Below are 24404 nucleotides of genomic sequence, written 5' to 3' on the forward strand. Positions count from 1 at the left end.
CAGCCCGTAAAGTCAGAGGTGTAGGTGAAGGCACAAAGCAGAAAGTAGGCAGACTCTGGTTTTGGGTGTAAATGCTGGAGAATTTCCAGGGGGACTCCTGAGGCTCGATCACGCCTTTGCGTATGCCGAGCCTCCTTCCTCATGACCTTTGTCATGGGTGGAGCTCCTCATGCCGGCTCCTGGCAGTGACAGAATTCCAGTTGAGCTATTCCAGATCTTGAAAGATGATGCTGTGGAAAGTGCTGCACTCAATATGCAATATACCGGCTCCCGGCAGAATGGAGAGGCTATATGAACATCATCCAATTTGGGAGGGATGAGAGTGGGGGAGGGAGAAGTGGCTGATGGGAAAGTCCTAGTCTCTATGGTTCAAGGAGTGACCTTGGAAGATTGGAAAGATGAATCAGAAGAGTCAGATTTCCAACTGTTAAGAGAGTGTTTGTGTGGGTGATGGAGCAGACAGATATGAGATAAACAATGAAAAAGAGATGGAACAAGGGGTGGGGAAGAGAGAGAGACAGAAAAACTTGGGAAACAGACAGAGTCCAAGAGACCCTTTAAAAATGGTCCCAAACCTGGCCAAAGAGTATTTTAGCAAACGTTTCTGAAACAGACCCAATAAACGACTGCTTTTAATAAAAGACTTGGTTTACTACTGTCGTCAACCCTAGTTGGTGTGCCTGAGGCACAGTGAAGCCACACCCACTGAAAGGTCAGAGTGTGGAACAGAGAAGGGTTTACGGAAAGGCCAAGCAAGGAGGAGGGTGCTCATGCTCAGAAAACCCAAACTCTCCCATGGCTCCCAGGGAAGTTTTTAAAGGCAACACTTGGGGTGGAGGCTACAGGGTGGGTGATTTTCTGATTGTGTGGTGGTGAGGGGACAGGTGATGTTTCAGGAACCTGAGTAACCAGCCTTCCAGTTCCAACCAGTGTGGGGTCTAGTCCCTCGGCTCCTCAGATGATCACCAGTCAAGAGCAGCGGCCTGACTTCTGAGGCAACCAGAAACATCCCTCCCCCACCCCAGAAATCTGCTTTGGACAAACAATCCTGATTATCTCCAGAGTGTGGAGGAGGGATGAGGGTACCAGCAAGGTAAATGAGCCTTGCACAGACCGAGTAACACAAGTTCCAGTTATTAAGAGGCTAGAATGAGGAGGGCAGGCACCTTGACGTGCCCTTTAGCAACATGATCCTGGAATCCAGGTGAGCTGGTTTCCAGCCTCACAGGCAGCTCAGCAATGGCAGATCCCGAACTTATCTGAATAAACAGGCAGGTCACCTTCCTCGGCAGGGGCCCAAGGTGTGGCCTCAGCAATCTGTGGCTGAAGCAGCCACACAATGGCCTGGTCCAGGTGAGCCAACAGGGCTCCAGGCTCCCATGGAAATCAAGCAATAGCGCTCCTGTCTGAACCAGTGAAAGCACTGCTTTTGCAAGTCACCTTCAGTCACAAACCAAGAGGCTTCCCTTTACTTGTTATCTGTGTGACCTTGGGCAAGGCACTTTACCCTTCCAAGCCTTGGTCTCCTTGGCTGTAAAATGAGCACAGTGTCCCCTTGTCTCTTATAGGGCTATGTGAGAGTCTGACAAGGTGATGCATGGAAAACACAGAGTAGCAGCTGGCACGCTCACCTGATTCAGTTGTGTAATTTACAAGATTCAGCCTAGCCTGACACACATTACGATCTCCCAGTAATTTCCAGGGACTTGCTTTGGACAAAGCTACAAGTAAGCTTCCCTGGGAAGGAGGAGGATCTCAGGGGCTCAAATAGAAGATAAGACTGACACTGGCAGGCAGCCCATCCAGTGTCTTGCACCAGTCACTCCTGGTGTCACTTCTGCCCAAACAAGGAGCCCAGACTAATGGCGGATTGAGTTCTAAACATTGCTGGTCCCTCAGCCTCTTCAATGTCTGCCCGGAGGGCCCATCCTCAGCAGTATTAACAACCCAGCTCCAGGCAGTGAGGCAAGAGCCCACGTGTGATGCCTGGGGCTTTCCACTGTTATTTCAGAAGCTTCCAGAAGTCTTTCAGGCAGGGCTGTGATAAGTGACCCCTTCCTTCTTTCTAAGACTGTCATTAAAGACGCTCCACCGGACCCATCAATAAAGACACTCCACAGGAACCTGCAGGCTCTTCCTAATCACAAAGGCAGGAAATGGGGCTCAAGAGGGAGACATGCTTTCCTGATTTTGCATTTTCCTAGCACCATAGGACCACAATTACAGGGTCAAGAGAAAAGCTTGAAAATCCACTTTGCAGGTCTATCAAAAGCAGCTCTCATGGGACTTCCCTAGTGGTCAAGTGGTTAAGAATCTGCCTGCCACTGCAGGGGACATGGGTTCAATCCCTGGTCCAGGAAGATTCCTCATGCTGTGGGGCACCGAAACTGATGTGCCACAACCACCGAGCCTGTGCTTTAGAGCCTGTGCTCTGCAACAAGAGAAGCTCACCGCAAGAAGCCCACGCACCGCAACTAGAGAGTAGCCCCCACTGAGCGCAACTAGAGAAAACCCGCTCACAGCAACGAAGACCCAGCACAGCCAAAAATAATTCAATAAACAAGCAAACAAAAGAACTCTCCAGGGACTACTGGTGGTCCAGTAGTCAGGACTCTGCGCTTCTACTGCAGGGGGAGTGGGTTCCAGTGACGGTTTCTAGTGACAGGAGGAGGCGGGAGCCGTGTCCTGAAGATCTTGCCTACTCTCCTTCCAGGGTGATGGCCAGCACGTGCCCCTTTCTGGATGGCTCCACTGAGGGTGCAGCGCAGTGGCTTCTGGACGTGATGCTTAGTTCAACCCATCTAATAGGGCTAATAATCTGGGATCCTTATCCCAGGAGGAAACTGTCTGTCCTCACCCGGGGCTAATAATCTGGGAACCTTATCCCAGGTCTGGGGCTTCTTCATCTGTCCCCAGTCATATCTGTCGTGATTGTCGTGACTGACTTCTCTGGGAACCTCATTAAGCTCAGAGCTCTTGGTGAATATGAGAGACTGGAACAAGCAACATGACAAATATATACTTTCTTTTCTGCTTCATTGATTTCTGCTCTCACTGTTCTGTTTCCTTCTATTTTCTCCCCACTGGGTTTGATTTACTTCTTTTCTAGCTTCTTAAGATAGAAGTTTAAATTATTTAATGTTTAGCCTTTCTTCTTTTCTAGTATTTGTATTTCAGCCTATAAATTTCCTTGTGAGCACTGCTTTAGCTGCATCCTGCAAGTCTGATGTCACATTTTCACATCTCTTATTTTTAAGATCTGTATTCTGCTCTTCCTTGATATATTAAAATAATCAGACCAAGCCCTGAATTTCAATTTAAACCACAATGTTCACCACAGAAAGTTCTCACTCTATTTCCAGAACTACTGGGTTTCAGACTCTGTACAAAGATTTGAAAGAGTGAATATTCTGAGGAGTTTAGGTTTCAAAATGCCACAGAAGAGTCAAAAGAACAGTTTGATGACCCTTACCTTTTATTTTGGATGTATAATTTCAACTGAGTAAAAATTGCAAACACGGGACTTCCCTGCTGGTCAAGTGGCTAAGACTCCGCACTGCAACTGTAGGGGGCCTATGTTGGCTCCCTGGTCAGGGAACTAGATGCCACAGGCCGCAATTAAGAGTTTGTAAGCAGCAACTAAGAGTTTGCGCGCCGCAACTAAAGATTCGACATGCCACAACTGAGACCTGGCATAGCCAAACACATAAATATTAAAATAAAAAACCTGCAAACATGATTGCTGGAAATGAAACCAGTAACTCATGCAAGTAAGGTCTTCCAATGCCTGTAGAACAGCCTTACTTTAAAAAACCCATTTTGGGGATTCCCCCAGTGGTCCAGTGGCTAAGCCTCCTGGATTCCAACGCAGGGGGCCTGTGTTCTGTCCCTGGTCAGGGAACTAGCCCCACATGCTGCAACCAGGAGCTCACATGCCACAACCAAAAAGATTCTGCATGCTGAAACTGAGACCTGAAGCAGCTAAACAAAAAGTAAAAACACTTCGAAAATAGATAAATAAATAATTTTAAGAAAGCAAACAAGAAACACATTTTAAAGTTTACAGAAAATCTGCCAACACTACACTTCATTAAGAGCTTAGAAACAGAAACCACTTGCATGTTGCTGATCTAGACTTATTATATTTATTTCATGTCATTGTGGTCACTTTTACAGCAGTTTAGATTTTCAATTACATTATTGTTCACAGAATTCACAGAATTCATTAACAAACATCCAAAGGAAGGTTTTTCAGTAGCACAGCAAGATAGAAAAGAGGTGCTTTGGAGTGGAACCCGAGTCTGATTATTTAGATAGATGCCTAGAATATTATTGCTTTATTAGTCTTTTTTTTTTTTTAATAATAAATTATTCCCAGGAAACCCACCCTGCCAGGGTTCTTTGTACCGCACCACCCAGGATCACGGGGGACATCATGTGACACAGGGTGCCGGTCAGATCAGCCCCCTGTGCTCCTGCTGCTCTGCAAGCTGGCTGAGGCAGACCGTGTCTTCTGCGCGTGTACTTCCTCCAGCCTGCCGTGCTCCTCCACGGTCCTGCAGCTGACGGGGGCAATCACACATGGGACGCAAAACTTAAATCAGACATAAACAAGGGCTTGGTGAAGGGGGGCTAATGCCCCTAAAACAGCCACTAACTACGCCCGGGAGAATGTTGGAAGCAACAGAAACACCTGGAATCTCAGTCTGTGAGGAACATCTTAAAGGAGATGTCCCCAGTGGTCCAATGTGGCCGCTCTGCAGCAGGAACGTGAGGACTTCTGAGTAGATTTCATGGATGGGTTTTCTTTTGTTGTTCCATGTGAATTTGCATTTTGTGAAAAAACATCTTGGAGATTTCTTCATAGCCCCTGAGGCTCTGTGGATCTATAGAGACCAGGGCTGGAACGGGGGCTGGCTTCCTCAGGGACTGGGGTGCTCCCTCTGCATTTAGGGCAGGGTCCCTGAGAAGTGGTGGCCGCATCAGGTTCTAGAGACAGGAGTGGAGGCTGGGTGTGGAGCTCAGGCTGCGGCCGGGGCCTCAGTCCAGCTTCTTGCTGTTCTCTGTGCTGTGTACAGAAGCCAAGAAGTCGACAAGGAGCTTGGCTGTCTTCCTGGGCCTCTCCATCACCACTGAGTGCCCACAGTTTTCCAGGAGCTCCACCTGGGAGTTGGCGATTGACTTGGCCAACATGTCTGCCCCGGACACATCGAGCACCTGCAGGACAAGAGAGGAAACTAGATGGAAAGGGTTCAGGTGCCCGAACGCACTCCGTGGACAGAACTCCCGTCCAGGCCTGGCAGGGGTGATTTTTTGAACCAAGTCACTCCGGTGTTGGGGCCTGTAGCTGTCTGATGGAAGTAACCACGTGCCTCACGTTTTACTCTGCAGCTCGGTGGCAGGAGGTGTGCTGCTGCAGGGTTACTGTGCTGGAAACACAGGCCCTGCCCTGAGGATGCCCTGGTGTGGTGGGGAAGCCAGACTGGAAAGCAGACAAGAGCAGCGCGAGGTGGTAAAGACTCTGATGGGGGAGGATCCTGGGAGCTGAGAAGCCACAAGGGAGGGGGATCGTGGAAGAGGGACCCGCACAAGGGTGGGAGGATGGTGCGTGCAAGGGACAGCCGTGTGAGCGGGGAGTACATCTGGCCGTGCTGGGAGTCGGGTCTCAGTCTGAGGGCGGTGGGGAGCCTTGGGGCTGTATTAAGGACAGGGACGTGATCGGGCTGGGCCAGGAGAATGCACCCTGCAGCTGGTCCAGGGAAGGCCAAGCTGTGAGGAGGCCACACAGGACAGATGCAAGAGGCAGACACGAATTATCACAAGCCAGAGGACTAGCTCCTGAAGGCCCTCAGGGGATCCCCAAGCTGCGTGACCTCAGACCCTGAAGTGTGTGAATAACAGCCAGTGCTTTTCCCAAGTGAAGCACACCACTTTCCCAGGTTTTCAAACTCCCTTTCATTTCCACCTGGGTTACATCTTGCTATTACCAACTCAGTTAACTGACTTTCTTCTCCTTCAGGGTCAGATTTATATTCACCCCTTCGCTTCACCGCTTTCACCTTCACCTCACCACCCCCCAGACCAGAGAAGGCGGCCCCTTCGCTCTGGCCTTAACGCTAAAAGTAAAATCCCAACAAATTTGAGCACTGTCTGCTTTTGAGCTTTATTCTCCCCAACCCAGACTGGTAATACCAAGATTTGCTGCCCACCAGGAAGTGGGGTGAGCAGAGCGCAGGGCACCCCGGGCTGAGAAAACACAGGAAGGAACAGCTGACGGGGAGCATGACGCGATCTCGCCTCTCCCTGCTGGTCCCTGAGAGCCCAGGTCACCTTGGGGATCTGAGATGAAGCAAGGCCGTCACTGTCCCAGCTCTGGTTTCTGACTGACTAACCGCCTCCTGGCCCCACCTGAGTCACGCGTCTCCGCTCAGGCGTCCACAGAGTCCCTTGGCTGCTGTGAAGGGGGCAGATGAGTCCTCCCTGCTCCTGACGCCCTGGTTCCCGCGCTGGGCATTCTCGGGCGCCTGGCTGATGTTGAGATGGCTGCACACCGGTGCCTCTGCCCCTCCTGCCCCCTGTGCCGGGGCACACCTGGCTTCTCCCCAGTCTCCTCTCCTGGGCCTCCCACAGTCAAGGACAGTTGAGGTGCAGCCTGACTTCCTGCCTCTGCTCACACCACACATGCGATGGGCATGTGCAGTCTGCCCAGGGCTCACAGTGGTGGCTTTCACCTCAGCGTCCACAGGGGCGCTCTCTCAACAGGGACAGCTTTGCTCCCATTTCCCTTCTCACGATGGTCAACAGCGTGAGACGACCAGATACCCTTTGACAGATGGTGTAATTCTGTCTGCCTGCGGGCCTTATAAAGGCTCCATTTCCCACCACCACCTCTTGTTTTAAACTTTTCAAGAACATTCAGTAAGATATGATTTCTAAAGAACGGCTGAAGACAAAAAAGGAGTTTATTAAGTATAAATCAGTATTTCATTGGCAGGTTTATTATGGATGGATTGTGCCCCCTCCCCAAATTCATATGTTCAAGTTCTAACAAAATGTGACTTTACTGGGAAACAGGGTCATCGTGGATGTAATTAGTTAGGATGACATCATTCTGGAGCAGGCTGAACTCCTAATCTAGCATGTGGACCCCTAATCTATCATAACTGGCGTCTTACAAAAATGAGAGGTTTCAACACAGAGATGCACAGGCACCAGGACGACATCATGCGAAGATGGAGGCAGAGGCCAGGGTGAGGCGTCTACAAGGCACGGGACACCAAAGTTCACCAGCAAACCCCCAGGCGCTCAGGCAAAGCCAGGGAACAGGCTCTGCTTCCCAGCTCCCACAAGGAACCAGTCTGCTGAGGCCTGGGTCTTGGATCATAGTCTCCAGAACCGGTGTCACAGTGTTAGTCGCTCAGTCATGTCCAACTCTTTGTGACCCCACGGACTGTAGCCCACCAGGCTCCTCTGTCCCTGGAGTTCTCCAGGCAAGAATACTGGAGTGGGTTGCTGTTTCCTTCCCAGGGGATCTACCCGACCCAGGGGTTGAACCCAGCTCTCCTGCATTGCAGGCAGATTCTATACCATCTGAGCCACCAGGAAAGCCCCCAGTGTATCTGCATGCCAGAACTGGGAGCCAACGTAACTGTGTTGTTTAAGCCTCCCAATTTGTGGTACTTGGTTCCAGCAGGCCTAGCAAACTAACAGAGCCATCTGACAAAGCCTGTCAAAGAGCCTGTCAGCATTTTAAAATGCACAAAGCTTAGATCAAGCTATTCCACATCCAAGAACTGACCCTCAGATACGCTCTCACACTGCAAACACACATGTATAATGGTGCACATCAAGGTGTGGTTTAACGGCAAAAAACTGAAAATGACCTAAGTGACCATCAACAGGGCACTAATGCAGCAGGTAATGGAGTACTATGCAGCTCCCAAAAAGAACATACAATTTTGTTTTGGGCAACAACCATTCACAGATGGTAAATCTAGAGGGAAATGTTTGATGAGGACCAGGATACCCACATGGTCTCAAAGTGCCTCCCTGCAGACTGCTTATTAGTTGCAAGCGGAGAAATAATGTCTATAATGAAGAAATCAGATGTCACAATCAATCAAAATTCCCATCACTGGGATGTCCCAGGCAGGCCAGAGGTTAAGAGGCTTCCACTGCCTAGGGCACCGTTTCAATCCCTGGTTGAGGAACTAAGATCTCACATGCCATACAGTGCAGCCCCCAAAATAAATAAAAGTTTTAAAAATTCCCACCACTGAAGGAAAGACATTCTCCTTCTGAGGATGTGAAGTCTTGCTACCCATGAGATATTCTGGCCAGGGATATGTATCCCGAATTTAATCATGAGGAAACAGCCAACCAACTCAAACCGAGGAACATTTTGTAAAATAACTGGCCCACACTCTTCAAATATCTCAGTGTCATGAAGGATAAAGGCAGAAAGTGGGCATCATTTTATATAAAAGGAAACTAGAAAGACAAAATACGCAGCATGTGATCCTGGCTACAGGGGCAGGAGGAGGAGCACTCTATGAAGGACGTCACTGGAACAAGGAATCCGTTTGAAATATGGACTGTACGTTAGTTAAAAGCTATGTCATCAATGTTACATGTCCCAGGTGTGACAATGTCCTGCGATCATGTGAGATAATATTCTGGGTGCAGTAAATACCCCCTGAAGCACTGGAGGTAAAGGGACATGACGTAAGCAGCTCACTCCAAATGGCTCCAAAACACGTATTTCTAGACCTGCCTAGATGAGGCGGTAAATGTTAAAAAGTTGGTAATAAGTGAGATGTGGCACGTATCATGGAATGACACTCAGCAATAGAAAGGAACAAACTGTTGGCATAGGCGACGATATGGATGAACCTCAGAAATATCACGCTTGAGTGGAAGAAGCCAGATGCAAAAGACCACCACTGTAAAATATCATTTTATGAAAATTTTAGATAACTAAATTCTAGACAAGACTTCAGAAACAGAAAGCAGGTCAGTGGTTGAACAGTGCTGGGGCAGGAATGGAGATGAACTGCAAGTGGGCAAGAGAGAACCTACAGGATGACAGAAGCGTTCTGCACCGGGGCCGCATGGGGTGGGCAACAAGGTAAATTGTATAGCACGTGAGCTTTTGAACAAGCAGTTAAAACTGATGAAACTGGGTAAAGGCAGATACAGGAGTACTCTGTACTACTTTTACAATTATCCTGTAAATTTGAGATTCTTTCAAAATAAAATATTTAAAGCACTAGAATGTGTGGATCTCTTCAAGCTGATATTAAATGATTTCCCAGGTACATATTTCTCATATATATGAAGCAATTAAGGTGCGAAACTGTATATACTGCATGTTTGAAAATCTTATACACAACACTTCTTTATGCACACTGATAGATGCTTAGAATAGAAACAGGCAAACAACAGCCCCTGCCGGCTTTGTGACTGCAGGCTCCCGGGAGCTCTGCCTGCCATTTGCTCTGCATGTCACCATCACAACAGAAGAGCTGAATAGATGAACAGGAACTTATCACCTGCAAAGCTGCAAATATTTACTATCTGGCCCTTTTAGAGAAAGCGTGTGCCAACCGCTGCCTTGGAAAATTTAAAAGAAACACACACAAACTGTTAAGTGCTGCCTTGAAGAAATGGGAACTGGGATCTAGGATGTCAAAGAGACCGAGTGTACTCTTATCCATCTTTCTGTACTCTTTCAAGGTTTCTGTACCATGTGACTATCTGGCTTTGAGAAAGATAATTTACGAACATGCTTTCAAATTGTCTTACATTTTAAGAGGTCAGCGTCACTGCCCTCAACTCCCTGTGAACGCCGGCACATGGCACCAGGTGTGCGCCACCTCTCCCTGGTATCAGAGAGCAGCCAGGCTCCCTTCATAAAGGACCACGAGTTTGTCCTTTGGAGGCTAGTGTAACTGGCACAGGCAGCCCCAGGGACACGCCACATACCTGGTCTTGTTTCCCCCAGATGATCTGCGTGGGGACCTTAATCTTGTCCATGTTCTGATGGAGGGAGTATCTCGACTTCTCACTGACGATTTCCAAAAACACTTTGTAAGGAAGGAAAATAAAGTGAGTGTGGGCTGTGCTGTGGACACCACCAAGTACAGGAATTAGATAGTGTGTATGTATATATATAGGGCTTCCCTGGTGGGTCCCTATGTATATATAGGATATATACAGGGTATATAGTCTTTGAGTCTAAGGCACTGCGTCTTTCTTGAGGGGTCCCAGAAAACTCTCAGTCTCAGAAATGTAAGGAAGACGAGCAGGCCACCCATAAGATGTGTCACAGGCTCAGAGGTCAACACAGGGCTACTTACGCTTTCGGTAGAAGGTGTTGTGAGGGATGCGGACATCAACAAGGCCCTGCAGGATCTAGGGATAAATAACCCAAAGTCAGAAGGCGAGGGAGAATTCGTATTCTCAGGCCTCAGAAGGGTCTGGGACAAAGAGGGGAAATCAAAGGCCAGCAGTTTCGGGCATTGTCAAGGTTTGTAAGGCCTGGTCTCCAAATTCCCTTGATGGCCATGCAGTGTAATGGGGACTTAGGTTCATAAGAGGCTTTTTCTTTCTCATAAGGAAGGAACTCTGAGAATAACTGTGAAGCCAAAGGACCCCGGTGGCATGTAAGCTGCTTCACCTATGAGGAATTCTCTGCTTATCCTGAGACATAATCAGAATGAAAATAATATCAAGTAATTACTCAGTGATACCCAATATAAAACAAGGTCTATTAAAAAAAAATTAACTATCGGGGATGATGGGCCTCTTAAGCAGTGAAACCAACCACTGGGGAAGTTCTGGGAAGGCTTTCGGTGTCCTGAGCTCACTGCGTGACAGGCGGGCTGTGGCGCTTCAGCACATGCCGACGGCCAGGGCTCCTGGACCTGGGAGACCACCCGGAGAGGTGCTGGGGCCAGGGAACGCGGCCTGCCTCTTCCCCACCTCAGGGTGCTTGAGGCAGGGTGCTTGAGGCAGGGTCCCAGGGCCACATTAGCAGCCGTCACTCCTCTCATTTCCCTAGGAATGGACTGAACCCCTTCAATACACTCTCAGGAGTCCTGCACACTGACTGAAGTGGGAAGACCCAGTCATAATTGCTCTGGATGAAACCCACCCGCTGGAGCATCTGATTATTCTGGAAGTGGAAGCCCAGAGGTGAGACCAATGGCAAACTGTCCAAACACGGTGCTCAGCATCAGATATTTCCTTTGTTCTACTGTCCATCCTGTACCCATGCATCTCTCCATCTTGCATTCACCCATCCACCCTCCACCTCTGCTCCGCACCCCTGCCTACCATCCATCCTGCATCTCTGATTCAGACATGCACATGTCCATCCGTGTGTCCACTTAGCCTGCAGCTACCCATCCATCCTCCATCCCTGCTTCATGCAGACCTCCACCTATCCATCACCCACCCACGCAGCACCTCTGAATCACATATGCATACATCTACACATGTATCCATCTGTCCTCCATCCACCAACCCATCATCCTCCGTCTCTGCCATTTCTAGACACCCTCCCATCCATCCATGCACTCGGCCATCCATCTCTCTAAACCCCTAAATCAGTGATGTATGCACACACATCCGTTCATGCACCCCTGTACCCTGCATCTCCCCATACATCCATTCTCCATCTCTGCATTGTTCAGGCTTCCTCCCGTCCACTGATCCATCCCCTCTATACCTAGGACCTATTTCATGCAAGCACTTTGCTGCAGGCTGGGAACAGAACAACCAAAGACACAGTCCTTGCTCTTACTGAGGTAGGAACGGAAGACGCAAGGCAGCCAACACAGTCATTACACAACGTGACACAGTAGGCTGAGTGCCTAGGGGCTCCTCCCTGACTACAAGGGCAAGATTTTGGGATCTGCATTACTTTTTTCCCAGTGTCTTCACTTCTCTGACAACTCAAAACGTGGAATTTTCTAAAACCCTACTTGGTTACTCTATTCTGGAAAGAGATCAGTGCTGAGAGAGGACCAGTGTAAAGTCATGACTGAAAAGAGAACTTCATGGACAGAACATGCCACAGAATCTGATTCTGTGATGCTTCCTCAGAGATGGGCCACATCCATTAATGAGTCATGTTCACGACCTCTGCACAGAGCCCATTCTCTCAGCTCCCAGGAGGACCCATCCCACCCCAGGCAGCATCCAGCTCCTGAGACAGAGTGAGAGAATGTGCTGTTGTGAGGTCTCACTCATGGACTCTCGGTTCCCCACGCTATCTCCTGCACGACCTCATTTAGACCCATGACTTTTAATACCATCCTTGGCTGATGGCTCTCATTTTACAGCGCAGGCCAGACTTCCCTCAGCTCCACTCATATTTCTAACTGTCTACATGACCCCTGCACATGATGGTGTCTCAGGGAACTTGAACTTAACACATCCAAAATGGAGCTCTTAGCAGATGCCCCAATCCCACCCTCCCTCCCCTTCCCCTACTCAGAAAACACAACCTTGGGACTTCCCTAGCAGTCCAGTGGTTAAGACTCCATGTCTCCACTGCATGGAACACAAGTTTGATCCCTAGCTGGGGAACGAGAATCCCGCGTGCCACGTGGCATGGCCAGAAAATAATAAAAAAATTTTTAAAAGGAGGAAGAAAACACTACCTTTATCCAACTAAAGTATCAGAAGTCACCTGTGACTCACATTCTCTCATCCTCCACTTTCCACTGGCCAGTAAGTCCTACCTCCTTCCTTCCAAAGCTTCTCAGATCTCATTCTCCACTACTACTACGCCGTCTACACCCTCATCCTGGAGTAACACAGCACACTAACGGGCTTCTCCGTTTCTGTCTGTGTTCCCCTACAACTCTTAAGTGTTTCTCCTACTGTATTTAGAAGAACTCCAGTCTCCTTCCCATAATCTCTTAAAAGTTCTACATGATCCAGCCTAGTGGTTCTCAAAGCAGTTCTTGGGATTATAAGACATCACACAATTTTCATAATAACACTAAATGTCGCTTGCCTTTTTCACTTTGATTCTCTCAAAAGCATGCTGATTTTCAGAGTCTACAGAATGATGGATAATGTCACCATTCTGACAGCTAATGAAATGAGTACTTGTGTATTCTTGTATTTTAAGTTCTCCTGGGGTTTAATTTCTAATGTGGTACACATCAATAGTTACAGCTTTCATAAAAAGAAGCTCGTTGGGGTTGTCAATAATTCTTAAGGGTGTTAAAAGGGCCCTGAAACTTTTTTTTTTAATGAGAATCTTTGATTCAGCCCTTGTGTACTATTCCAACCTCACCTCAACCCATTGTTTCCCTCACACTCTGGGCTCCAGTCACCCTGGCCTCTCCTTCCAGCATCTTGGACTTGACTGTTTTATGCATCCCTGCTCAGGCTGTTTTCTTACAGAGGCTTATCAAAGTTTCTCCTGCCTCTCTGTTTTCAAGCACAGCACTATCTTCATTTCCTCTAGAAAACTTACTACAGTGTGAAATTATCTGTCTTGTTAATTGACTGCTTCTCCCCCTGGCCTTCTGTCTCATTTCTTCCCCAGGGTGCCCAAGCACAGTGTTGGATACATCGCAGACATGGGACTTGCTGAATGAATGGAAGCTGAGGACAAGGAGGGAACGTTGGGGGATGCTGGCCCTGGCCACCTGAGCACTGGGCAGAGGCAGGCACACTGCCGTGGAGGCCACGGTACCTGCTGGGGCACCTTGAAGCGTACGTAGGAGCAGAGCTGCAGCATCTCACTCATCTCCTTCGGGGTGGTCGGGATCAAGGGAATCTTCTCTACGGCGGCCGACTCCTGCAGTTCTTTGAGCCGTTGCACAAATTTGTTATCAGTTGAGTACTGCAGACCTGGGGGATTCAAACCAAAAAAGCTTGGCAATATATCTACCTTCTTACCAAACCCCATTGTATATAGAGAACTTCCAAAATCAGCCCAGACCTAATGTATCTTAGGTGCTTTCCACTGGTAGATTTCTTTTTAATTGGTACTGGCATCCTTGCTCAAAGTCAAAACCACAATTTGAGAAACATAGGAAAAAAATTTTCTTCTTCAGAACATCTTAAGGGCTGGCTACGCAAACTGGGAGCCCATAAGCACCTCAGCCCCTCCCCTAAGTCTCTTTCATCAGAATCTGCACTTAAGTTGCCACGGGATTCACCCGTAGGACCAAAACTAAGAAGAGTTTGAGAGTCTAGAAGACAACTTGCCTGAGCCCCTCTCACACATCTGTAAGGGTTGAGAGGAGACCTGGTGAAACGCATGACTAGAGTGGACTGACTGAGTACTCCTTCCTTCAGCCTGGACCCACTTAATAATCTCTTATTTGGGGTCAGCACATAAAATGCAGTGAAAGTTGAGTCCCCTTTGGAGCTGTCCCACACGTTGGGGCAGGAGGGCAGGAGTGCCCTCTACACAGTCCCTCTTCCTCCAGGGGACCATTAGGCAATCCTGAGCCAGAAGAGCCTTGAGACTGACCATTATTTTCTATCACCTGACACAGGACACGAGAGTTCACACAAGCTGGTCTATGAAGGGGCGTAAAATTAATTTCATTTCAAACACTCAACAAGTTTCTAGGTGTTTAACTTAGCTGAAGAGCTAGAGCTTAGAAAGAGAGGCAGTGGAAGCCACACTGTGCTAGAGAAACCTACATTTCATAAATCTCCTATATTCAGCAACTCCTCTAAATCTAATGTGCATATCGTGCAGCTCTCATGATGCCATGGGCAGATTACATGATCTATTTCTTTTTGCTTTAAAAATAATCCTAAACTAAATGTCATGTGGTATATCCTGAATAGGATCCTGGAAAAGAAAAGGACAATTGTAGAAAAACTAATGAAATCTAAATAAAGCCTGTATTAATAGTAATACACCCATGTTGGTTTCCTGGTTGTGACAAATTTGCTGTGCTATGTAAGCTGTTAAAGGAGAGAACTGGATGAAGGGTACTATCTTTGCAACATTTCTATAAATTTAAAATTATTTCAAAGTAAAAAAAAAGTGTATCTTTTCATTTTTACATACAAACAAATTCAATTCTAACTTTCTAATGGAAACTCAGATATAAAACTCTTCTCTGGGCAAATCAATATACACTCAAAAAAGTCAGTTAGTCAGTTAGAGCTGACCTTCCACAAGTGATTTAAAATCTAGTAACATTCCAGAGGGCTCCAATTCTTCATTTTTTCTTGCCTGAGTTGTGCAACATACAGGATCTTAGTTTCCCAACCAGGGATTGAACCCACGCCCTCTGCTTTGGAAGCACAGAGTCTTAACCACTGGACCACCTGGTAAGTCCCCTCCAATTCTCAGACTGTATCATTATAAGATCAAACGACTTCAGACACAGTGCTTGGGAAAAGGAAAACCCTTTGGGAACTTGCCTTCAATTTCAACGAGCTTGCTGCTGCTGCTGCTAAGTCGCTTCAGTCGTGTCCGACTCTGTGCGACCCCATAGACAGCAGCTCACCAGGCTCCCCCGTCCCTGGGATTCTCCAGGCAAGAACACTGGAGTGGCTTGCCATTTCCTTCTCCAATGCATGAAAGTGAGAGGTGAAAGTGAAGTCGCTCAGTCGTGTCCGACTCTTGGCGACCCCATGGACTGCAGCCTACCAGGCTCCTCTGTCCATGGGATTTTCCAGGCAAGAGTACTGGAGTGGGGTGCCATTGCCTTAGACCTGAAAACTTAACTTTCTGAATGAGTTGAAAGGTTTCAAAGATAAATTTAGTTATGTTTCAGTAGAAGGTGCACAAGTTCAGTTCATGGTTGGGTTCTGGTGGGTAAAGAAGGTAATGGATATGAGTCATATAAAAGAGGTAGTGAATATGAAAGGACTTCTCCAAAACCCACAGCTTGAGTTCTGGAGTCAGATAGCTTAGGGCCAGTTCCTATCCTGGCTCCAGCACTAACATAATGTGCGCCTATAAAATGGGCATACTATCCTTATCTGGACAATAATTACATAGGTAAAAAGCCACTGAGATAGGTACTGAAAATCTGGACAATTTACTATGTGTAAACCATACTCCAGTAAATTACCAGCGATGAAGAGAGAAGCAAGAGAAGGAAAAAGAGAGAAACATTTTTCTTACTAACATACTATAAATTCAAGTATGAAGATTTATATACATATATATGTATATAAATTTTAAATCCAATTTCAGTGTTCATCTCAGTAGCATATACGCTAAAACTGGAACAATACAGATTCAGATCAGCATAGCTCTTGTGCAAGGATGACATGCAAACTCATGAAGTGTTCCATATTTTAAAAAGTAAAAAAAAAAAAATCCAACTTCAGATCATAATTTCTGAGGACATGTTATAGCTCAAGTAGACATGAACACATTTAAGATCAGACACCAAAGTTTGTTGATTTAAAAAAAAAGCTTGCAATGACAAAAGATCTCTGAGTTTTCAGCCAAAAAAGAAAGACACATAATAACAGTACTTTCACCTCACAAGGTTATGGCAAGGATTAAATCCATATAAAGAGTTTAGCTCATAAAAATTCAATAAAATGTTAGATGTTAATATTATCATTATACTTCAAAGTATTTACATGCTGTGAAGTTTTATACACTTTTAAAATAACCAGCTCCGATTCTTTGTGGGACAAAGCTGGCTCTGTATTTTAAAGCTCAATATACTTACAATTATGGTTATGCAACTATTGCTTGATTGTACCACTAAGGCAAACTTTTTTAGTATCTCTACAATATTGTCAAAAATATGATTCTAAAAAGACAGTCACAGCAGAAACCACCATTGACTTCTTCAGAGATTCAGCTCCCGCTGCGTCCACGTCACTCACAGGGTGATCTGAGTCTTACAACTCACCCGCAGGACACACAAGGGACAGGCTGCAGACGTCTGATGGGTAGTGAGCAGCATACACCCCAGCCACGTGGCCGCCCATGGAGGTGCCTACCAGGTGGAAGGGCTTTTTGTTCAGCTTGAGGCATTCTACAAACTAGGAAGGGAAGTGAGAAAGGGGCTTGGTTACACAACTGTGGACAATGACAATGGGGATTCCAGAGCTGAAAACTTTTGTACTTCCCATGGGGACAAGCAGAAAAGGGCTATTGATGAAAGGGGATCTGAAATCTACTAGATTATCCAGATGAGCCCTGTTACATGCATGTACTCTTCTTTACCTGACATGGGTTATTGAGGCTCGTTGGTAAGTGTAAAATCAACAAAGATCCCTCAAATTCATGAGCCAGCAAATTTTAAAAATAAAGATCCCAAGAGTAAATATTTTCTGCTCTGCGTGCCTATTATCTCTGCTGCAACTATTCAACTCTTCTGCTGTAGCACAAAAGCAGCTAAAGACAACATGTAAATGGGTGAATGTGGCTGTCTTCCAAAGGCAACATGTAAACGGGTGACTGCAGCTGTCTTCCAATAAACAGCTTACAAAACTCAGTGGCAGATCAAATGAAGCCCACAGGCCCTAGTTTGCTGACTGGCTATAATTTACAGCACTTTTCATCCATCTAAACATCCACTAATGTAACTACTTACCCATTTGTCTACCCAACCATTCACCCATCCATTCATACAGCTATCCACCCATCCATCTATTCAACCATCCAAATATCCATTCATATAACTATCTATCCATTCATCTATTCAACCATTCGACCATTCATCCAACCATCCATCCAACTTTCCCTCTATCCAATCATTCAACCAACTATCCCCTACATCTACCCATTCATCCAAAAAATATTTATTGGATATCTATTACATACAAGCAACCACGGTCAGCTGCTCAGGATACAGCGAAAGTCAAAGAAACAAGGTTCCTTGCTTCCAAGTAATACACAGTTTAAAGAGAGGAGAGGGGCAGACATTAAATAAACATCCTTGAATGGAGAAAATATTTAATGTCAACCTGAAGAGTATGAACCATTAAATTTTGAAATGGTTCATGAGCCCCATGACTTTGAAAGCTCAGTCAGACAGGGCTGAAGAAAGATACTAAATCAGAACAAAATGAAAAGATCACCCTCCCCATCCTCCACAACTAGGCAGACATGCTGTTACCATCATCAAGCAGCTGGTAACCAAAAAAATACACTCTAAAAAAATAAACGGTCTTGAGGAATTCTAAACTCCCTTTTTGAAGAGTTGAGAAAATGAGACTGTATTTCTCCAGAAACAGTTATAATAGGTTGAAAGAAGTCAGCAATAAGCCCTGGCCCACTATGGCTGACCGGGGATACCCTGGGCTGCTGCCATTTTGTTTGCAATTATGAGTCAAAACGGAACCCACGATGACTGTTCTTCAGACTTGGGGATGCAACGGTGGCCAAGACCCACCTGGGCAGTTTTTTGGTGGAGCCTCTCTGCTTACCTGGTGTATCCTCTTGACTTGCCCATCTATGGACAGGTCATCCAGTGAGGACCGGGTGGTGCCCTCATGCCCTGGCATGTCCACACAGACCAGGTGCAGGTTCTTCGGGAGGAACTGGGGACACACATGACCAAAGAGTCAGAATGTGGTGTGCGGAGCATGTCTGCCCATGTTTCTGGGGAGGCTCCCCCCACTTACCAAGTGACCTGGACAGCCTCCCCGCTGGGGAGGGAGGAACCTAAACCGCCCCGTGTCTTCCCATAGTAACATCTGACATGAATAAACACTGCCAGGAGCCTTACAGAGAGCAGAAGCCCCCACAGTCTAATACACAATGGGAGAGGCCTCGGGATGACTGGAAAGGGGAGAGCAGAGGTCGGGGAGCAGCTTGTGTCCTTTGCTCTTTCCTGACACCAGCTGGCAGGCCCTGCCTCCTTCTCCTTTCCCTCATCCTCTCTATGCTTATCCCAGTCTTGTAGCCACCAACTTGCCACTATTAATACACTGGGTGATTCTGTTCTCCCAGAGCCCCAGCCAGTTTCAGAGCCCACAGGAGCAACACTTCTCCTAAGAACCATGTCTGATCATGTCTGATCGCCCTAGTTCTGGTCTCAACTCTTTTTTTTGTGTGTTTTTTTTTTACATTACGATCTAATTCCCTAGGTATTTTTATCCTAAACACCTTCTTCCATTTAAATATATGCCACAGGAATTTGAGATAGATCAGCTATCAATAAACAACTAACCAGTTATATGAAAGATGAAGAGGAAGTCAGAGGTTCATTAAAGCACGATGACTGTCCTGATACTGAACTTTGGAAATAAGAAACTAGGGGATGTGTGAGCCTTTTCGTCCTAATGGAGAGCATGCTTGGGATTAGTCAGGTACTGCTTGAGGTGGGAGCCTGGGGTCCTTCTCTGCCAGACTTCTCCCAGCCCCCATCTTCACCAGCTGTTCACTTTTACCAACTAAAGCAAACTGACACAACCAAATAAACCAGGAGAGAAATGAGTGATTTGAGAAACCATCCCAGAAAGCTGTCAGATCAAGACTGCTTCTCTAAAGGGCTAAGGAAAAGAGAAAGCAGAAATGGAAGGAAGAGAGGAGGAGGAGACAGGGAGAGAGAAGGAGAAGCAGAGAAGGGAAGAAGAGGGGAATCTTGGAATATACAGAAATGACTTTTCAAAACCTGGCCTTTGATAGTCATGACAGTCCAAATATGAAGCAGAGTATCAGAAACTTTCCAAAGAAATAGTCATAAGGTGAAATCATTGGTGAGGCACTGATTTTATAAACAACATTCAGCTCAGTAAGTTCTGTCTGAAAAAGGATCTGAATAATATGCTACACTAGTTTAGGGTGCTTTGAGCCATTATACCGGGTTCCCTCTGCTCTCTACCACTGCTGATGACATCATATTTAAGTAGAACCCCCTCTCTTCTTTTTTTTTGCTGAGTGACACCCTCTGAGGAGGGAAGGCTCTGGCACCCCACCTTGACCATGCTGAGCCACATGTCCTTGTGGGCAGAGAATCCGTGGAGCATGAGGATGGAAGGTTTGTGGCCAGGCCTGCCACGGAAGGAGTAGCAGAACTGATAGTCTTCGTGGCGCACATAGCGGACCTGCATGCCCAGCGTCCTCCGCCAGTACCTGGGGACGGAAATACAGGCAAAATCAAAGTCAGCGAGCGCCAGAGAAGCAGCTTCGGGAGGCGGACTCTGTACAGCTTTACTTCGAATTAAGAGCAATGATTCTCCCAGCCCTCGTCCTCTACACAGTCACCCTCGAGGACCACTAAGTCAGGCCATTCCAGAAAGTACCTTACATGAATATTCTGGTATAAATATTCCTAAGCACGCTATCAGGAAGGGAAAAGGGGGCGTTTTCTTAAGAAGCATGACACATGGAGAAGGAAATGGCAACCCACTCCAGTATTCTTGCCTGGAAAAGTCCATGGACAGAGGAGCCTGGCAGGCTGCAGTCCATGGGATTACATGACTGAGCATGTGTGCATGAGGGTGGAGGGTGACGGGTTGGTAGCAATAAACTGGTAGAAAAAAAAAAAAAAAGCATGATACACAATAATCCTCTGTTAATACATATTTCTAGTAGTTTGAATCGCAGGGCAAAGAAGGCTGTGGGACCTCACGGGTATGTGCCTTGCTCAGCTGAGTTTCAGGAGAATTCAAAACGGCTGGTGGTAAGCCTGGGGAGGACTCTGGAGAGGCCAAGACAAGGGTGGCCTCCCCTTCAGAGAGCTGGCTGGCAGCTCCTGGTGGGCCATGTTCACTGAAGCCTAAAATCTGGGCCGAGCAGCCGTGGACTCGCGGGCCTGAGTGCCACAGGGCGCAGTGCAGCTGACCTGGAAGACCTTACCACAGAGGCACTTTAACTGGCAGGAAATGCATCAAAAGACTTAGATAAAGTGTGTTCCCTCCTATCACCTGCAACTCGCTGTTTATTTGTGGAGATGAGGAATCAGACTCTGTCGTCAAGGCTGCCATTGCTGGTGGACAGGTTACTCCACACCCACACATCCCTGCATGGGAAGAGAGGACAACCGGAGACTGACCGGCGATGTCTGAATTCCTTGTTGTCTCAGGACTCCACACACCTCACAGCTGTTGTCTTGAATGATTCCAGTGACTGCCTCTCTGTGAGAAACACATTTGCCTGTTTGTGATTCTATCTGAGCAAGCTGGTTTCAACCAACAAAATCTCTGCATTTGAGTCTTAGCCTTATTTATTTATCTATTCTTGGAAGTTTGTTTTCACTGGGACACAGGGGATGGGTTGTGAGACATCTCCACGGGCCTGATCTGTCAGTGAAACATCCATTCTAGTCTTCCTGGGACAGCTTTTAGGAACTTTCTCATCCCTTGGAACTGATGCTCTTGCTGGCAGCAACCTCTTCAGGTCCACTGGTTACAGTTCCTCCCTGGGGGAGAATCTCCCCCTTTTTCTTGGGGACACTCTTGTTTCCTGACTCTTCACGGTCACTAACTGGTTCCTCTATTGGGAAAGATATCTTCCTCTGGGAAGACTTCCACCACCAGCTGTCTCTTTAAGATCACTACTAACCAGCTCCTCCTTGGAAGAGGATTTCTTTTTCTTGGGTTTGGAGAAAGATACAGATGACTCTTCCATTCTATCCTCCCGATGGGCCTCCTGAGGCTTCCACTTTCTTCTTTTCGGTCTTGCACTCGTCTCCTGGCACTCCTCCTGAGCACTGCTGTAGTTTTCCAAAGATGTGAAGGGAACTGCAACCAGCCTTTCTTTTTCTTCTTCAAGCATTTCTTCTCCTGTTTCTCCAGCTTCCTAGTAATCTCAGCATCGGCTTCCTCTGCCTGAACAATTATCTCTATCACAACATCCAGATTCCTGCAGGGCACCTCTTCAGTCTCATAGAAGGACAGCTGTTCCTCAGCTTGCTCTTCAAGTTTCTCCACAAATACAGCTGAGGGCACCTCAGAGAAGCAATCAGTTTATAAGGTGATACAGTATTTGTTTGCCAGGAATTGGGACATGTGGCCTTTGCTTTTGATGGTTGCCTGGCCAATGAACATGGAGTGGAAATGAGGCCATATTTTGGGGTGTTATCCCTTGTCTTCAGGGCTCTGCAAACCTGGTCCCTTTCCTGGGTCCGGGGAATCACTTACAGACCAGGGCTGGCCAAACAGAACCTTTCTCATACTTAGTGATACTGTGGTTTCAAAGAAGCTGATTGTTCTCAAGAATTGGATTTTAATTGACAAAAAATTAAACCACAAAATAGTGTGGATTTTAATTGTGATGCAGAATTTATGGTAATACACATTTGATTTTGCAGAGACATTATTTCCACTATGGTACAGAAGCTCAATATAAGTCATATGCCCTCCTCTGCCGTCCACTCCAAATACATTTTTCCTACAGACTTTGGGAGTAAGAACTTGTTTCTTAAGAATTATCTCATCTGTTCTCTGGTTTTACTCCTTACAACATATGGCAGTTGGTTGAAAGCTCAGCTTCTGTTGGTTACATAAGACTTGGCAGTGCTGGAGTTTGGCCTGAAAATGATTTCAATATGAAATTACCATCTAAACAAATTGAACACTCTGCATGAAGAATCCCTCCAAGATGGAAGATAATTAATTCAATCAGAGATTGACTTTGTGGTACACTTTGTACCAAAGAGGTAGCCAAGACATGCAATAGCAAATAGCCTAAGTGGATCAACTTTATCCCCTTTGTATAAAAAAAAGGGGGAGAGGGAGAGGAAGATAAATATTTATATTTACTTGTACTTGCATACAAAAAGCATGGGATCATATACAAGATGCTATTAATATGAGTATCTGGAGCGGAGGTATGAAGTACTTTTGAGAAGAAGGTAGATGGAGAAGGAACAATGGTGGGAGGGAGACTTATCATGTTCTTTCTAGTACTTTTTCAATGAATATATTCCCTATTCAAAACATTAAAGATACAATAAAATTGGCTAGCTTAACAGCTCTATTTATGACAAAATATGCATATTTCAAAGTTCTAAGTCATGACATGGTAACATGAATTTGTTCACTCATTTATATCCCAGTTCATTCATTTTTTGGCTATATGATCATGAAACTCAATTTCCTCATCTACAATATGGAAAACTATTGCATTCTACTGAGGATATAGTTAAGACTAAAAGAGATAATCCAAAAAAAAATTTTTTTTTAATGAGATAAGCCATTACAGTTTTGTTCAACACACAGCCCAACACACAGGAAGTAGCCGATAAATGGCAGTTTCAGTATTATATAAAAAAAGATTCTGTCCTTCAAATATATCATTTGCCAAAATTCAAGGGAGAAACGTGGAAAATTTTGTAACACATATGACAGCCATATAAGTGGAATCATACAGTATCTGTTCTTTGGTGATTGGATTATTCCACTTAGCATAATGCTTTCAAAGTTCATCCATTTTCTACACTACATCAGAATTTTTTTCCTTTGTAAGGTTGAATAATATCCCATTGTATGTATATACCACATTTTGTTTATCATTCATGGGTTGATGGACATTTGAATTATTTCCATTCTGTTGGCAATTATGAATAACACTGCTATGTACATTGGTAAATAAGGATCTGTTTGAGTCCTTGCTTTCAATACTTTGATGTATATACCCAGAAGTAGAAGAGTTGGATCATATAGTAATCCTAATGGTGCTCCCCCAGTGGCTCAGCGGTGTCAGAGAATCTGCCTGCAAGCCAGGAGATGCAGGTTCGATCCCTGGGTTGGGAACATCTCCTAGAGGAGGAAATGGCAACCCTGTCCAGTATTCTTGCCTGGGAAATCCCAAGGACAGAGGAGCCTGGCGGGCTGCAGTCCATGAGGTCGCAAACAATTGGACATGACTGAGTGCACACACGCGCACACACGCACACAGAGTAATTCTGTGTTAAACTTTCTGAGGAACACCTAAACTTCTGCATGGTAGTCATACCACTTTACATTTCTACCAGCAAAGTGCAAAGGTTCCAACTTCTCTACATACTCACCAAAACTTGCTATTTTTCATTTTTTTAAAAACTAACACCTATCCTAATGTGTGTATAGTATATCATGAGGTTTTGATTTGCATGTTCCCTAATAATAAGGATGTTGAATATTCATTTCTTTTTATAGAAATGCAGTTTATATACCCTAAAATTCACCCTTTTAAATAGTACAACTGATGAGTTTTTAGTGTTCATAAAGTTATACAACCATCACCATTAATCCTGGAACATTTCCATCAAAAAGAAACTCAACTACCCACTTAAAAAACAGTTAAAAAGGTAAATTTTGTATTGTGTATATTTTACCACAATAAAAAAGAGAAAGAAATCCATACCCATTATCACTCACTTCCCATCTCCCTCCCCTTGCACCTCCTGGCATCCACTAGTTCACTTCAAGTCTCTATGGATTCTACACATTTTCTATAAGTGGGTCTATTCAATATGTGGCCTTTTGTGTCTGATACATTTTACTTAACA

The 24404-nt window shown here is 45.9% G+C and overlaps 1 protein-coding gene across 4 annotated transcripts in view; it reads right to left on the reverse strand.

Moving 5' to 3' along the window:
• Positions 1 to 4119: 4119 nt before the first annotated feature.
• The window catches only part of ABHD6 (abhydrolase domain containing 6), a 68951-nt gene continuing 48666 nt past the window's right edge, over positions 4120 to 24404 (reverse strand). For all 4 annotated transcript variants that reach the window (XM_010851609.1, XM_010851610.1, XM_010851611.1 and 1 more), the window contains 7 exons: positions 19888 to 20044; positions 18394 to 18507; positions 16872 to 17004; positions 13718 to 13875; positions 10359 to 10413; positions 9985 to 10085; positions 4120 to 5217 (listed from right to left, as the gene is read on the reverse strand). In XM_010851609.1, the coding sequence (XP_010849911.1) occupies positions 5041 to 5217; positions 9985 to 10085; positions 10359 to 10413; positions 13718 to 13875; positions 16872 to 17004; positions 18394 to 18507; positions 19888 to 20044 (895 nt within the window). In that variant the 3' untranslated portion in view covers positions 4120 to 5040. The remainder of the gene's footprint in view (positions 5218 to 9984; positions 10086 to 10358; positions 10414 to 13717; positions 13876 to 16871; positions 17005 to 18393; positions 18508 to 19887; positions 20045 to 24404) is intronic.

Source organism: Bison bison, unplaced genomic scaffold, assembly GCF_000754665.1.
Source record: "Bison bison bison isolate TAMUID 2011002044 unplaced genomic scaffold, Bison_UMD1.0 scf7180017864304, whole genome shotgun sequence".
Taxonomy (NCBI): Eukaryota; Metazoa; Chordata; class Mammalia; order Artiodactyla; family Bovidae; genus Bison; species Bison bison.